This window comes from Schistocerca americana, chromosome 4 (genome assembly GCF_021461395.2).
Source record: "Schistocerca americana isolate TAMUIC-IGC-003095 chromosome 4, iqSchAmer2.1, whole genome shotgun sequence".
Classification (NCBI taxonomy): Eukaryota; Metazoa; Arthropoda; class Insecta; order Orthoptera; family Acrididae; genus Schistocerca; species Schistocerca americana.
Window position 1 is genome coordinate 794,858,988 of NC_060122.1, and position 16,685 is coordinate 794,875,672.

Sequence of the window (16,685 nt, forward strand, 5' to 3'; positions counted from 1 at the left end):
TAACATTTTGACTGGAGAACAGCACATCAGTACAACAATATGTATTGAAAATAATTTCCACACTCTAGACTGTAACTATGTAACGGCACAGTGATTTTTAGTAATAGCCCACTAGAGAAGAAAAGGTCCAAAAAGAAACTCACAGAATAACTTAAACTGAGAGAGATAACTTAACAGCAGCTTCAGGTTGTAAAGTGGAGTATTATTGATGGATCAATCTTGTCATACAGAGCACATCTCAGATAAGAACAACAGGAGGGATTCCAATTCAATGCTGACACTTCCGGACAACAATGCAAAACTTACACATAAAATGATCCCTAAGGCAAACAAAGAGAGACAGCCATTAGGAATATTCCCTACAGAGAAGCTAGAGAGAGCAGCCATTAGAAATATTCCCTACAGAGAAGGTGTAAGTGGTTTAATGAATGTACAAGTGTGCTCAACATCTGAGCTTGCAGGCCAAATAAGTCCTAAACTTGAAAGGAACTGAGGACTTGAAACCATAATTTTCTAGGGAGGAGAATCACATCACTACTGGGTACAGTGTGCACACTGTGCAGGAGGTACAGAGGACAAAAATATCAACCACTGGATTCTTGAAACTTCCTGGTAGATTAAAACCATGTGCCGGACAGAGATTCGAATTCGGACCCTCGCCTTTCATGGGTAAGTGCTCTACCGACTGAGCTACCCAAGCATGACTCATGCCCCATCCTCACAGCTTTAATTCTGCCAGTACCTTGTCTCCTACCTTCCAAATTTCACAGGAGCTTTCCTGCAAAACTTGCAGATCTAGCACTTCAGGAAGAAAAGATACTGTGGAGCCATGGCTTTGCCACAGCCTGGGGGATGTTTCCAGAATGAAACTTTCACTCTGCAGTGGAGTGTGAGCTGATATAAAACTGCCTGGAATATTAAAGGTGTGTGCCTGTGAAAGGTGAGGGTCCCAAGTTCGGGTCTAAGTCCCACACATAGTTTTAATCTACCAGGAAGTTTCATACCAGTGCACAATCTGCTGCAGAGTGAAAGTTTCATTCTGGAAACATCCCCTAGGCTGTGGCAAAGCCATGTCTCAGCAATATCGTGCTAGTGCAGCAAGTTTCGCAGGAGAGTTTCTGTGCAGTTTTGAAGGTAGGAGACAAGGTACTGGCGGAATTAAAGCTATGAGGATGGGTATGAGTCATGCTTGGGTAGCTCAGTCAGTAGAGAACTTGCCTGTGAAAGGCGAGAGTGTACCGGATGGATACTCAAACTCGGCACACTCTGCTGCAGAGTGAAAGTTTCATTCTGGAACCACTTGACTCCTGTTTAAATCACAAGGAGGTGCAATTTCTTAGAGCAACTAAAAAACAGCTCATGGTAGCTCTACCAGCTGCTGTAGCTGAATATATGTCCCTGACTTTAGCATATCAAGGGGTACTCTGGCCGCAACAACAAATGTGTGACTGAGTTATCCAAAACAAATTTTTACAATGGATTAACAAAATATATCGATACCAGAAATCACTGTACTACAGAAAAACACAGACCAGCACCAAGTTAAAGCAGAACAAATTCTTATACCGTATAACAGATGCTCGCTAATGCTGTAGTCATTGTCAAGAATAAATCATCATCAAACGATTACAGAATTTGGACTGAAAGTGTGAAAGGTATAGAGACGCTGGTTGTGTTGGAGGTGTTATAAATGAGGATCTATGCCTCCACTTGTATGCTTTATTTAGATTGCAAGTTTAAACAGTTATAGCACAGTTTTCCGTCTGCACTCTCAGCCTCAGTGACACAGGAGTTTCTCCCTTTTCTCAAAATTTTAGATGATGTATTTTCCTAAATCATTAAGCGATAAGATCTGTTGGAGAGAGTGATATATCTACCAGTTCATACAGTATATTTCTTGTGCAAACTTGTATAACACGTAGCCTGACGGTTACTAAGGCTTCGATACTACGAAACGCCACTGATGCCGATGTCACCAAGATGCAAAACTCACACCACGCTCCGAACCGGACGAAATTATTTATTCGTTCAGCTTGTCGTACGGGATAAACATTCATACTAAACATTTTCTAGTGGCACCTCAAGTGAATGTCAATGTAAAACAATAACCAATTTCTACCCACGAACATACACATGACAATTGAAATATTATTAGTTTGTGATACACTGTTTTCTTTCTTTTTTTTCCTTACCGCTATTATTTATAATAGCGAAGATCGAATACTAAACACATAACCTTTTACATAACACCATATTAAAGACAACTACTGCAATATCCCGTCACCGAAGAACGTTTGTTTACCTAATTCGGGGATGATCCATTCCACTGACAATCACAATAACAAATATACACTTAGAGTATACAAACTACATTAGATACGCGTCACAGTGGTACGCGTTCCCTTCTCTCTGACAATAAACATCTGTAAAGCAGAGATATACGTGAATAAGTACGTCTTTGCTCTGTATCACCGGCCAATAGCATTGCACCGCATGTTCCGAGAGTTTGACGTACGAGAAGTGGTTGTTGTTGTGGTAGGATGTGTAATTTTGCATCGTTTCTGACAGCTGTTGTTTGCTATGAAAAGAAACGATGGGTGCCTGCCACATGACCAACAGCCCCAACTGTTTTCAAGTGATAAGATTGTAATGTTTTAATATACTGTCGTTCAGTAAATGCCCCCAGTGTTTAGAGTACAAAATGAATTCCTATATTCAGCGCGTTACAGTTTACAAATCTCTTTTTAATAGAGTGCAGTCATCTTGTTTGTTTTCCACTGACATGAATAAATTTTGTATATATTTCATATTCATGTCAGTATTTGTTTTTATGTTGCTTTTTGCTTTGCTGTCGGAATACTTTAAAGTTCAGTGCAGTGAACATGGATTTAAATCGCCGCAAAAAGCGTTTTCGCCTTTGCCAGACGACAGCCAGATTCACGTTGTCGATGATGGAACTCTGGGATTAGTTCTTAGAACATCTGATGTCTCTGAAGACGTTAAGAGCAAATCCAAAGCAGTAGGCAAGTATGAACATAGTTGCTTATGTTACTTATTTACCACTCCACTTTCTGCATTTGTAATATTCTCGATCTTGTTATTTGTAACATTCGACGTATTCGTGCCTTAATTGTGTACAGTACATCCTGCATACAAAAGAAAATGCATGAGGGGTGGGGAAGGGGGGGGGGTGGGGAGTGGCAGAAAAACTTTATAATAATTCAAAATTCTCTGGTTGCAGAATAATTTTGTGTTTATTGCAGTTGATAATGTTTTGTTTTTAAATAATCAGTCGAAAGGTAATATTTTCCTGTACTTCAATACAGACTCCTACTATACAACACCAGTAACTGCACCGTTGAGCCCTGCACCTCCATATTCAGCTAAAATTTGTTATGTACTTCATCAATAACATATTTACTACTGCTGATGCTCTTACTCATACATTAATATTTGTGAAGCTTGACCATCTCATGACAGTGTGTACTTAAAAGACACAAGCATCTATAGAGCAGAGATATTATGAGTGAATAAGTTCCTCTTTGCTCTCTGTATCACCCAATAACATTGTACCACATATTCCAACAGCATGCTGTTGCATTATACATTCTCTTGTTTTAGGATGCTGTGAGGATATGTTTGTTTACATTGCAGAATAATGTCTTATCTGAGGACATATGTGCTATTTGTAGCTTGAATTACAAAGTGAATCTCCACTGGAAGCATTTTTCTATCATTTTACATAGTGCTTTGTCCAACTGACCATGTTTTCCATTTTATTTGAAATTTTTCCATGTTTTAATTTTGAAGTGAAGACATGGTGAGCCAATAACAGCTCATGCAAACATCAGGAGTCAAATAATTTATTGGACCTCATGCTACTATATTCATAGCATTTCTGCAAGCAGCCAGAATTAGATAGCCAGTAGGCCGATAGTGACATCGGAGCCCAGGAATGCTGACACACAAAAAGCTGCTCAGTGATGCAGTCCCCATTTAGCATGGAGTCTCCGTTGACAGTAGGCACCCGCAGTGTGGAAGACTCAGAATACTCACAAGAGTAGGCAGTCTCTGGTAGTGGATGTCGACGTATGAGTGTCGGTGCATGACATCAGTGTGTCCACACCAGTGTAGGAGGGCAAACGTCTGTACCGCCCAGGTGTTGACATGCTGCTCTTCAATGCAGGATGCAGGCTGTTGCTGGAGGGGCCTATCAGTGGAGAGGCACGGAGTGTGGGAAGGTGGACTCGGTGCTGTAAGATGGAGTGGTGGTGACAAAGACCCACTCTCTTGCGGGCTACTTGCTATAGCTCATCTTTCCGACACATGGCATACCCTCTTACCACAGCAGGTGCTGCCAGACTGCAGATGGCTGTGCTGGAATTGACAGTTATTTCTATGGGCTACCAGCTTGTTTCTTGTACTGTTGCATGGCTTTCAGCCAAATTCGGAAGGACAGCTCTGTGAGCACGCAGTGAAGCAACTGCCTAACCCATCCTGCAAGAGCCCCTTCATTCTGCTGCATTGCCACAATTAATGGTCCTCAGCCTGGCCCATCTTGCAATCTATAAGCAGCCCCATTGCTGCAACTGGTGTTCCGACACATTGATGCTCACCAACTGCATGTGGTTTTGCCAGCTGCTGCGGCTGAGCTCGTAGGTTGTGCAGTAATCCCCAAAAACTAGTGCAGTGCCACATTACCTCTCTCCTTGGAATACATGGCCCCCGGGTTCCTATCCTGGACTAATCTGCAACAGAACTCAGCTTACACGGACAGTAGTGTACATTATTTCCAGTTTTCCTTCTTATATACTAGGAGGCTTGGACCACAAGGTCTCGATGGTGCAGATTTATTCTATAGGTTGTAGCACTTTGGCTCCTTAGTTCTCATAATTTATCCCATACACTTGTGGGTTATATTTTCTTCTCTCACTTTCAACAGGCAGGCAGTTCCTCATAAAATTTTACAATACAGTTTAAAACTGCTATTCTCACCTTACGCTAGACATGCCTTCATGGAATCTCTCCATGTGTCACTTAACGTCTCCCACATCTCTCAAAAACTCACTGACCTGCTCTTCAGTATTTTACACTATCTTAAATGCTGGGAAATGTATACATTATCACTAATTGTATTATTTTGTACATGCCCATAACAATTTATCACTTTTCATCTCTACTCTCGGTGTGCCATGTTGCTCAATCTGGGATCCTTTCCATTGAGATCTGCACAGTGGGAGAGGGGGGGGGGCAAGGGGGGTGGGGGCTTGGGTGATCAACTTTCCACTTAAGGCAGATGAGGGCTGTACATAACAGAGTCATAGGTACTATAATGTTGGTTTTGGTGACACTCCAGGTCACAACAGTACAATGTTTTTCCTGAGTCTGCTACACAGGCCAGAGCACATAAATATACACCCTTCTTGGGTCACTGCAAGATTGTTTGGGGAAGGAACAGGATCTTGTTTCAACTTCTTATTGAGGTAGGTCAAATTTTGAATTGGGAACAGTCCTAGCAGTTTGTCTGGCTATTACAGCTGTGGATGTGGTACATTTGATCTGGTAATCCCTGTAAAAGTGGCTGACAGTTGAAGTGTTGGTTCAGTTGTCACACACCATCCCATTAATTAATACCCCACTTCCATGCAGTTCCAATCACTTTGCCCCTGCAAGTCTCTCTGGTTCGTAGCAGTTTACCACCGCCACTTCCTTGTTACCTTTTACCACCTACCTCACTCTTCCCAAGGTTCCTGATATGATATCATTGTCATTGTCAGCCACATTCTGAGTATAGTTTTCAATAATCCCCCCCCCCCCCCCCCCCCGCCCATCCCCACCGTTTAACTGACCCCTCTTGCATCATCGCAAAGTATGCGACAACACGCATATTGCCTGCAGCATTTGCTCTTGAAATTGTTCATAGGGCCTATGCAATATCTTGAATTATTCCCACACTTCTCTGAATAATCATTAGCTCTCTGCTTCTTCCTGTACCCTGAGAGCACTTAATCTCAGCAACCATCAAAGGCTTGTAAGAAACATGCCCTCTTGCCTGGTAAAAGGCACACTACTTTCCATTTGTTGATCTCACAGTACTCCCACTCCACCTTCGATGAAGAGGCAAAGCACTGCCATGGTTGGATGGCCTCCATCCTTATTCTGAGCATACAGCAACCTGGAAACAGGGAGTTATACTCTCCTTCCCTCCTCCTGAAAGGTCTGCTCTCACTTGGCGTACTTCTCACACATACATTGATTATAAATCTTAGACATAAAATTGCAATAATTGTGGCACATACAACTCATTCCCAAAATCCTTTCCACAACCAAATGTTGCCCTTCAATAACCTTAATGTTACCTAATTTCATAATTGCAATACAACATAACACAAAATGTGCACAATATCACTCCTTATTTTCTTGGCCTTAACCCATATGCACATCATCTTCATGATCACCCTTCTCCTTATTTCTTTCCTCCTCTTACTTTGCTGTGCGTGCTGATTCTAGTAGCAATGAATCTGGAGTGCCATGAAATGGTAATAGACTTCCAACATGAACTACCTTTGTTCTAGTTAGGAAATGAAGCTTGACGTTGACTGGTGGTGATACGTGTGTCCCATGGTACAGTTTCTGGTACCTTGTCACACCCTTTTTTTGTTTTACTCTCAAGGGTATAAGGACCTGACAGCATTACCCATTGCCCTACCACATACTGTGGTAATTTCTCTGTACACTACCCCTTGCTGTTCCAGGCCTTTAGTATTTGTATTCAGCATGTGCCTCCCATAGTGTATTGGTGAAATGGCTTGCCTTCCCTACTAATGTTTGGTATGATGACATCAAGTGATGAAGGCATCCTTCTCCCATACACCATCTCATAAAGGCATAGTCTAGTACCAGAGTGAACATTCGAGTTTTAAATTGCCGCAACCGGTCACAAGCATGTATATCAGTAATTATGGTGAGAGTTTATGTAGTAACTCAGCATCTTACTAATAGTATTCTGTTCTACCAGTAGTTTGCAGGAGACTAGTTCTTAATTTCTGGACCTTTAGCAATTGACATGAAATTTGTCCCTTGGTCCATGATTACCATTTTAAGACATGCCAAACTTTTGACTTTTGGGTTGTGCGCATTCAGCCATCGGAATAATGGGCAGATGATACAGCACGTATTGGAGATGATTTCCTTGTCAGTTACGACTATACAAGCATAAGGACAACTAACACCCAGCTCCCGAGTGAAGAAAGTCTATGACTTGGCCAGGAGCAAGAATTTACTGACCATGGTGTGCATCAACGTAGCTGCTTGCTCATTCATAATGATGATCATTTCTGTATACTGGGAAAAGTGGTCAGTAATAGTTAACACGAAACGGTTTTCCACTGTAGCCTAGTTAGTCAGACCTATGGCATCCATTTGTATCATTTCAGATGGTTTAATTGCCTATGGTAACATTTGTAATGGTATTTGCTTGTGGTTCATGTCTGCTCTGCATACTGTACATAATTCTTTACATATTGGTGTACATCTTCCTCCCTCCCCTTCCACCAATACCATTCTGTCACTGTCTGCTTTGTTGCCTTCCAACATCTGTGCCCCGATAGCACGTGGTCTTGTACAGCTTGCAATAGGTGTGAGTAGCTTGTGCTGCTGGCCACTCAGTAAGGCCATGTCTGTACTACTTCTGCCTTTCTGCTCAAGCCATCCGTGTTACCATGCTTCTTGCCTGGCTTATGCACAACTTCAAAATCGAACTTGCTGAACTTCACACACACACACACACACACACACACACACACACACACACACACACACACACCTCGTGAGCCATCTAGAAGTGCCCCTCAACACTAATAACCATTTCTGAGCTGCATGATCAGTCACCACTTTGAATTTTCCCCATACAAATAGCATCCAGTTGTTGCCACCATGAAATGTGTGTCTGCTGCAGTAATATCATCCAGAGAACTCGTATTTGACAGGATACTATTTCCAACACTGTTTATTTATGTTCACCTTTCAGAATGTACTGCTTTCCAGTGACTGTGTTAGTAAAAATAATTGTAGCATGTTAGTAAAAAATGGATCAGACAGTAATAAATAATGTATCAAGTGCCACAAAACTGATTTAGAGATAATCAACAAAATGTGTATAGCACTTATATGGATCACTACAAAAACACGAAAACTATACAGATTTCTTCTCATATATGTAATTTTTGTTCTGTGTTTGTAAGTTTAAAAACAAAATTTGAAGAAAATGAAACATTCTGTATGCATTGGCTTTAACATAAATAATGATAAAAGTGGGATAATGCCCATTTTCATTCAATTCGCAAGGTTCTAGTAAAGCCACTTATTCTTCTCTTTCACAAATAAAGCCACTTATTCTTCTCTTTCACAAATGGAATCTTTTAGTTAAATTCCTTCCATTTCTTCCAATAAGCTAGATTCACTGTGTAGTGTTCCCAGCTGCACCTGTTGAAGATTAGAAGGCTTAATGTTCCTCTTCAAGATGTAATGTTCCTTGAACTCCTCAATTGCATTAAGATGGCTCTGAGCACTACGGGACTCGACATCTGAGGTCATCAGTCCCCTGCATTATGAGCTGATGGAATCCTAGCTATTCAGCAGCCAGTCTAATCCACTGTGCTTTTGAAATATGCTTGTTGGTGAAGTTTACTTAAATGCATAAAAATCTGTTTCTTGCAATACACGCACGTTTCATTCTCACCTCTGACACACGCAGCCTCATGCCAGAGAAACATGTAACTGGTTTGATTATCACCAACGTGAATGCAAAGCAAGTTGTAATTTGAGAGAGAGCTGCCATAAATAATGCATTTCACTGTGCCTCAATGAAGGAAGAGAAATCACTTTTTGTAAATCAATTCCAGCTGTACATACTTCCAAGTTAGCCCCTTGACTCTGAACTTTGTCAGCTTTCACAGAATCCTCAGCTTTCTTTGCTTTTTTGGTAATGGAATCTAGCTACAGTTTTATTGTCTTTATTAATGGGATCACACCTCAGTTCACTCGAATAGTGGCTTTCTAGCGTTGGTTAACATTGATCAACAGCCAGTTTTTCATCTTCTTCTTTATACTTCGGGTTTTTTGTCATATTCCATCACTTTTCTTCATAGACAACCTCACCACTCTGCTTCAGCTATGTTAATGTCTGAACTATTCATTTGGTCTGACTGAGAACCTCACAAAATGTCGCTTTGCATTCTCGTATAACATCTCCCTCAGCACCAGGCAATGTGTAGCACAGTTACTTCTTTCTTCTTTGCTATTATTGTTTGTTCAGCACCTTCCTCAGTAGACAACTGAGCAGTTACATTATTATCATTACTTACCTTTGATCTTCACCTCTTCACTTTGGAAACACTCATGTGAGAGATGAGACATTGCACAGGTATTTAGGTACCTTTTAGTGAGCACAAATCATTACAGCAAAAATATAGGGGAGGGAAAGGATCCACCTTGGTACAACAAACATATTAGGAAGTTGCTGAGAAAGCAGAGAATTTTGCACAGTTGTTTTAAACATAGTCACTGCCCCTCTGACAAACAGAAATTATGCGAAATGAAAGCAGCTGTCAAAAGGTCAATGACAGATTCTTTTAACAAATTTGACAGCAATATTTTATCTATCGATTCTAAAAATAACCCCAAAAAATTTTGGTCGTATGGAAAATCTATGAACACTACAAATAATTCAATACCTTCTCTTGCTGACAGTGTGGGCAATGTAACAGATGATGATAAACAGAAAGCCAAAATTCTAAACCTAGCTTTCAAAAACTCGTTTACAGTACAGGTCTGCAGCACCATTCTTCCTTTTAATTATTGAACAAACGCAAGGATGGCTGAATAGTGTTTAGTGTATCTGGGATTGTAAAACAGTTAAGATCCTTAGATGCCAGGAAGTCATCTGGCCCAGACGGTATCCCCGTAATATTATATGTTGACTATGCTACAAATATAGCACCATTCTTATCCATCATCTATCAGAGATCATTGGAACAGCAGAAAGTTCCACAGAAATGGAAGAAGGCCCAGGTCATAGCAGTCTATAAAAAGGGTAGAAAATCGGATGCACATAATTACCAGCCAATTTCACTGACATTGATTTGTTGTAGAACCATGGAACATATTTTTTGTTCAGACGTAATGACCTTTCTAGACTCTGTGAAGCTCATCTGGAGAAACCAGCACGGTTTGAGGAAACAGCAGTCATGTGAGACACAGCTGGCCCTCTTTGTACATGATATACAACAGGCTGTAGATACCAGCTTCCAGGTTGATGCCATATTTCTCAACGGAAAGGCATTCATACCAATTCCGCACTGTCACTTGCTCCAAATAGTGCATGCTTACGGTCTATCCGATGACATATGCAGTTGGATAGAAAGTTTTCTAACAGACATAGATAAGTATGTCGTCCTGAATGGGATGACTGCAACAGAAAGAAGCGTAAATTCAGGTGTGCCCCAGGGCAGAGTAATAGGTCCGCTGCTTTTTATGATTTACATAAACAATCTGGTTGATGGTATTGACAGCAGCTGTAGTCTACGGGAAAGTAGTATCACACGAAAGTTGTGAACAAATCAATGAGGATTTGCAGAAAATAAATGTGTGGTGTAATGACTGGCAGTTATCTCTCAATATTAGTAAGTGTAACCTACTGCGTATAACAAAGTGAAAATCCCCATTAATGTAAGAGTACAAAATAAATGCCCAGTCTTTGGAAGCGGTAACATGCGTCAAGTATCTGGGTGTGACTATTCATGGGATGATCAGATTACACAAGTAACGGGCAAGGCAAACTCTAGGTTTCGGTTTATTGGTAGAATCCTGAAGCGATGCAGTCCTTCAGCAAAGAAAATTGCGTACAACATGTTAGTTCGTCCAGTCTTAGAGTATTGTTCGTCTGGATGGGACCGTTACCAGTTGGATCTGGTTCAAGAGATTCAGGAGGTCCAAAGAAGAGTGGCAAGATTCGTAACTGGTACATTTAGCCATTGCGAGAGCATTACAAATCTAATAGAAAGTTTGAAGTGGGACACACTTGCAAATAGATGACGTGCTAAACGGAAGGGACTGTTCAGTAAATTCCAAAATCCGATCTTCACCATGGTTGTAGAGCATATATTATTGCCACAAACTTTCAAATCGCACAATGATCACCATTCAAAGATAAGAGAAATTAGAGCTCATACTGAGGCGTTTAGACAGTCATTTTTCCCTCGCACGATCTGCGAGTGGGACAGAGGGGGGAATATGACCTTGGCGCAAATTGTGCCCTCCGCCACACACTGCTTGGTGGCTAGCGGAGTATATATGTAGATGTAGATGAAACAACTTAAGTTTCTGGTCATATGAAAGTGGTCTGCATTTAAATTGACATTTACAGGAAACCTGAAAGAGTGGAACAGTACGTATAATAAACACTTTAAATCAACATACCTAGATCTTCGCAGATAAGTAAATGGTCCCATGCAAATAGTTAACTGTAACCTCATAATCAGAACAATTATTTTTCTCAATACAAAATTATTTTCAATACTAAATTAAACACATTAAAATACTTGAACATTATTTATGATGATTCCAAGCCTTATAATAAGAGCTAAATGACAGTCAAGGCCTACCTGGTACTTGGGACCTCTTTAGCTGGAACCACAATATTGTATATTCCTTTCCTTATAAGCGCTACCTTCACCTGGACTGACATGACTTGAAAAGATAGAAGTCATTGTGGAAAGGGGGCTGTAGCCAGAGATGTGTAATTTGATGGTCAGGCCATTTGGAGGTTTCCGTGAGCTAGACAATAATGCAGAAACAGTATGTGTAACTGGGTTACAACTGGGGATAGGGAAACTTCCTGTTTTGGTGCAGCAGTGATTCATAGTGGAGCATAAGGAACATGTAAAAATACATGTAAAAACCCATAAAAAGTACATAATGGGTGAAGTTGTGGGAAACAGATGAAACCTAAGGGAGTAGGGCTGATAGTGAAGGATGAAAACGAACAACACTCGACATAAACACCATGAGATCAAATAGAAAAATAGATCAAAAGACAAAAATAGTGGGATGCAGGTAAGAGTGTGTAAGTGTGAAGAGCAGCAGGTGAAAATGGATTAGGTAAAGTTAGTTGGTGCAAGCTGGGCTAAGAGGGGGGGGGGGGGGGGGGGGGGGAAGTGAGTCAGCCAGTCAGATGGGGTTGTCGGTAAGGTTGATGGTCAACAAGTTTGTGCGGCACAGGAAGGTATGGTGATACAACATACAAACTACATGAGAGTTAGGGAAGAAGTGTGATCATTTTGAATGGCTAGCGGTATATATATCTGTGGGAGTAATGTGGGACATGATATGCTGCACGAACAGTCTGCACGGTCACATTATCATGTTTTGTTTGTGGACAAGAGTTTTGATACAGTGTGGCTTGCAAGTTGGAGTTTGCATAGCTTGGAAGGTGACTGACAAAGCACAGCGAAAAAGAGAAAGAAAATACAGGCAGTGACTAATGTACTGCATTACAGAATATTAACAAAGGAAAACAGCACTGGGTTGTGGCATGGGAGAAAAGCCGTTTGGAAGAGTCAAACAGTGGGAAGTTCTGGATGAAATAACAACTATTTGTAAAGAAAGAGATGTTGGGTCACAAACAGTGAAAATACTGCTATACATTTAAGCTTTCAGCCAAATGACCTTCTTCTGAAATAGAGTACACATTCACACAACCACAACTTGCCCACACTTGACCACAGAGTCTAGCCACTGTGGCCGAACTGCAGACTACAGCTGCCCCTGACAAGAGCAGCAATCTGGTATGGTTGGTGGGGCTAAGGACACATGATGCGAGAATGGGAGAGTAGGAGTGGGGGACAGTGTTATGCAGCTTGTGAGAGTGTGCAAGAATGTGGTGGGAACAAGTTAGGGCTGCTAGCTGCAGTTCGGAGGCAGTGCTGGTGGAGATGATTGGGGGAGGGGGGCAGGAAAGGAAGAGGAGAAATAGAGTAGTGGGTGCATTGGCAGTCTAGAATGCTTTGTAGTGTTGGAATGGGAACAGGAAAGAAGTTTGGTAATTGGCAGATGGGGCTTAGTAAAGGTTGAGGCCAGGGGGCTTTGGGGAACAAAGCATGTATAGCAGGGAGAGTTCCCAACTGGACAATTTTGGAAAGCTGGTGTTGATAGAAAGGATTCAGATGTTGCAGACTGTGAAGCAGCCATTGTAGTGAAGTACTCCATGTTGGGCAGCATTTTCAGCAATGAGGGGCCAGCTGTCTCTTGGCCACAGTTTGTCATTGGCAATTCCTGTGGACGGACAGCTTTTTAGTAGTCATGATCATATAGAAAGCAGCAGAGTGGTTGCACTCAGTATGTAGATCATGTGGGTGGTTTCACAGACAGCCTGCCTTCGATGGGAGGGGAGATGCCAGTGACTGGACTGGAGTAAGTATTTGTGGGGGGATTTATGGGACAGATTTTGCATCTAGATCTATTGCAGGGATATGAGCCATGAGACAAGGGTTGGAGACAGGGGTGTATTGCCAGACATAGGTTGGGAAAGTCATGTGATCAAAACAAGTGCCAAAGACTGGGATTTGTGTGTCATTATTCTGAATTTCTTATCCAAAAATTATCTCAAGCAGATAATTAGACAACTAACTTGTGAAGGTAATATCTTAGACCTCCTAGCAATAAACAGACCCAAACATATCAAATCAATTTAACATAGAGGAAGTTATCAGTGATCATAAAGTTGTGGTAACAACTATGACTGCAAGTATTAAAAGGAATATCGAGAAAGTAGGAAAATATTTGTGTGTAGTAAGAGCGACGGGATACAAATAATTGATTATCAAATATTCAGTGGTGTAAATGAAGATGTGGAGCACAAAAGACAAAAAAAACCACACACACACAAAATGAAAGAATGGTTCAATATGCCTTAAACAAGTATGTTCTGGGCAAAGTCTTGAAGAATGGGAAAGTGCTTTAGCGGCCTCAGTAGAAAACTGTTAAGTAAATGAAGATTGCTTCATAACAGATTCAAGAGCTGACAAACAGAAGGTTAATGAAGCGAAAATGAGCATAAAGAAACCAGTGAGAGATGCATTCAGAGATTTTGGAACTTAAGTATCAGCAATCATTCTTAATAAAAACCCTAAGAACTTTTGGTCACAAGCAAAATCAGAAGCAGTTTGGCATCATGTGTTCAGTCATCTCAATGACCATATTGGCACCTAAATGGAAGATAACAGAGAGAAGGCCAAAATACTGAATTTAGTCATTCGAAATTGTTTCATCACAGAAGATAGTAATATGGTCAGTCCTTTCAATTATGGTACGAACATCGAAATGCAGACATCGAGATAACCAAACATAGATTAGAAAAGCAGCTATAGTCACTTAGTAGTTCAAAGGCACCAGGACCAGGTGAGATACATGTAAGACTCCACAAAAATTATGTGAAAGGCTTATTCCTCTTCTAGCAGCAGTTTATTGTAGTTCACTGGACTGACTGGGAAAAAGAGTGATCATTCCTGTTTTCAAGAAGAATCACAGGACAGATTTGCTTGACTGTAGAACTATATCATTGATGTAAAACTGTTGTACAAATATAGAAAATGTTTTGTGCATGAGAATTATGACACTTTTGGAGAATGAACATCCCTTCTACAAAAATCAACATGAGCTCCGCAGAGATCTTGCTAAATTCAGCTTGCTATGTTTCTCCACGAGATTCATAGTGCTGTAGACAAAGGCACTCAGGTAGATGCCATGTTCCTTGACTTTAGGAAAGCATTTGACACCATACTGTATTGGCATTTAGTGAAAAAGATATGAGAAAACCAAGTATCAGACCATATTTGCGACTAGATTCGATACTTCCTTGCAGATAGAACTCAACACATCACTCTAAATGGAATAAAATCAACAGATGTGTTGGTAATTTCCAGAATATCCCAAGGAATTGTGTTAGGACTATTGCTGTTTACAATGTATATAAATGATGTAGTAGAAAGTGTCAGAAGCTGTTAAGAGTGTTTGCAGATGATGTGGTTGTCTATAAGAAAGTAGCAGTGCCAGGAAACAGTACTGATTTGCAGTCTGACCTACAGAGGATTGATGAATGTTGCAGGCTCTGGCAGTTAACCCTGAAATAAATAAATATAACATATTGTGCATACATAGGAAAAGCAATCCACTACTGTACAACTGCACTATTGATGATAAAATTTCTGGAAACAGTATCTACTTTTAAATATCTAGGAGTAACTATCCAGAGCAACCTTAAGTGGAATGACCACATAAATTTAGACAGTACTTCCTGTGAAGAGTCTGCAAATTTCCTCCCACATACATCTCATGAAATTACCACAATGAGAAAGTCTGAGAAATTAGAGCTCATGTTGAGCCTTACCAACAGTCCTTCATCCTACGCACCATTCATGATTGGAAAAGGGAAGGGGGATCACTTGGTGGTACCAGAAGTACCGTCTGCTGCACAATGTCAGGTGACCTGCAAAGTATTTGTGTAGAAGCAGAATGTGTGTGTATTCTCTATTTTGGAATTGTCCTTTTCTCTGAAAGCATATTTTGTAACAGTCTTTTCATTGTATCTGTCTGCAACTAATGTCTTCTCTATATGGTGAGCAGCAAGCTATCCTTTTCATAATATTGTTGTTGTTCTGCACTAGACTTCCATCCTATAACCCAGTGCTGTTTTTCATTGTTAGTATTTTCTAATGCATTATTACTCAGTGTCTGAGTTTTGTTTCTTTTCCTTCCTGTGTTTTATCTGTCGCCTTCCAAACCACAGAAGGTCTGATTTACAAGCCACACTGTGTCAATGATATCGTCCACATAAAACACATGATTACAGGACTGTGTGGATTGTTGGTGCAGATATCATGTCCCACATTCTTCCCACTGATACAGTTACTCCCAGACCTTGAAACTGATCAACTTCCTCTCTCACTCTCACGTAGTTTCACATGTTTCTCTTTATCTTCCTGTGCCTGAAAAACTAGTTGACCCTTCACCTTACCAACAACCCCCCACCCAACTCCCTCTCCCTCTCCCTCTCCCTCTCCCTCTCCCTCTCCCTCTCCCTCTCCCTCTCCCTCTCCCCCTCCCCCCCCCCCCCCACCCCTCCCTCTCTCCCCCATCCACGTCCCCTTGTACCAGGATGCACATACTAACCTCACCTAATCGACTTTTAATAACTTTTCTTATGTCTTAACCACATTTTTATTTTTCAACAACCTTAAATGTTTCAACTTTCCATCATTTTCAAAGGCTACAAAATGTAACACAAAACTTGTAACAGAGGATATGAAAATATGATACATTTCACCATTGATAAGAGACAAATTACGACGACTAGAACATGGCTTCATAGCTTACCAGTATCATGTCAGTCATATAAAACTGCTCACTAGGTACATTGCATCATCACAACATTCTCGATCATGAGACAAGTGCAAACTGCTATCAAGGGAAAATTTGGAATCCAAGTGGAGTAAACCGCTAGGCGGTGATACACTGTGCAATTTGTTTCTGTTTACTACCACAATTTTCATCGTTACATTGTGTAAAACAGTTTCATCAGTAAACATGGAAGTCACTTTACAATGTTTACAAAAAGGTATTACTTTACA

The 16,685-nt window shown here is 40.8% G+C and overlaps 2 protein-coding genes across 2 annotated transcripts in view; one reads left to right on the plus strand and one right to left on the minus strand.

Annotated features, from left to right (window-relative positions):
* LOC124612533 (cactin) overlaps window positions 1-2,406 on the minus strand; it is a 158,107-nt gene extending 155,701 nt beyond the window's left edge. The window contains exon 1 of the mRNA XM_047140799.1: window positions 2,303-2,406. Within this exon, the coding sequence (XP_046996755.1) occupies window positions 2,303-2,322 (20 nt within the window). The 5' untranslated portion in view covers window positions 2,323-2,406. The remainder of the gene's footprint in view (window positions 1-2,302) is intronic.
* Window positions 2,407-2,495: 89 nt separating this feature from the next.
* LOC124613222 (protein adenylyltransferase Fic-like) overlaps window positions 2,496-16,685 on the plus strand; it is a 93,151-nt gene continuing 78,961 nt past the window's right edge. Inside the window, exon 1 of the mRNA XM_047141894.1 lies at window positions 2,496-3,023. Coding sequence (XP_046997850.1) covers window positions 2,702-3,023 — 322 coding nt within the window. The 5' untranslated portion in view covers window positions 2,496-2,701. The remainder of the gene's footprint in view (window positions 3,024-16,685) is intronic.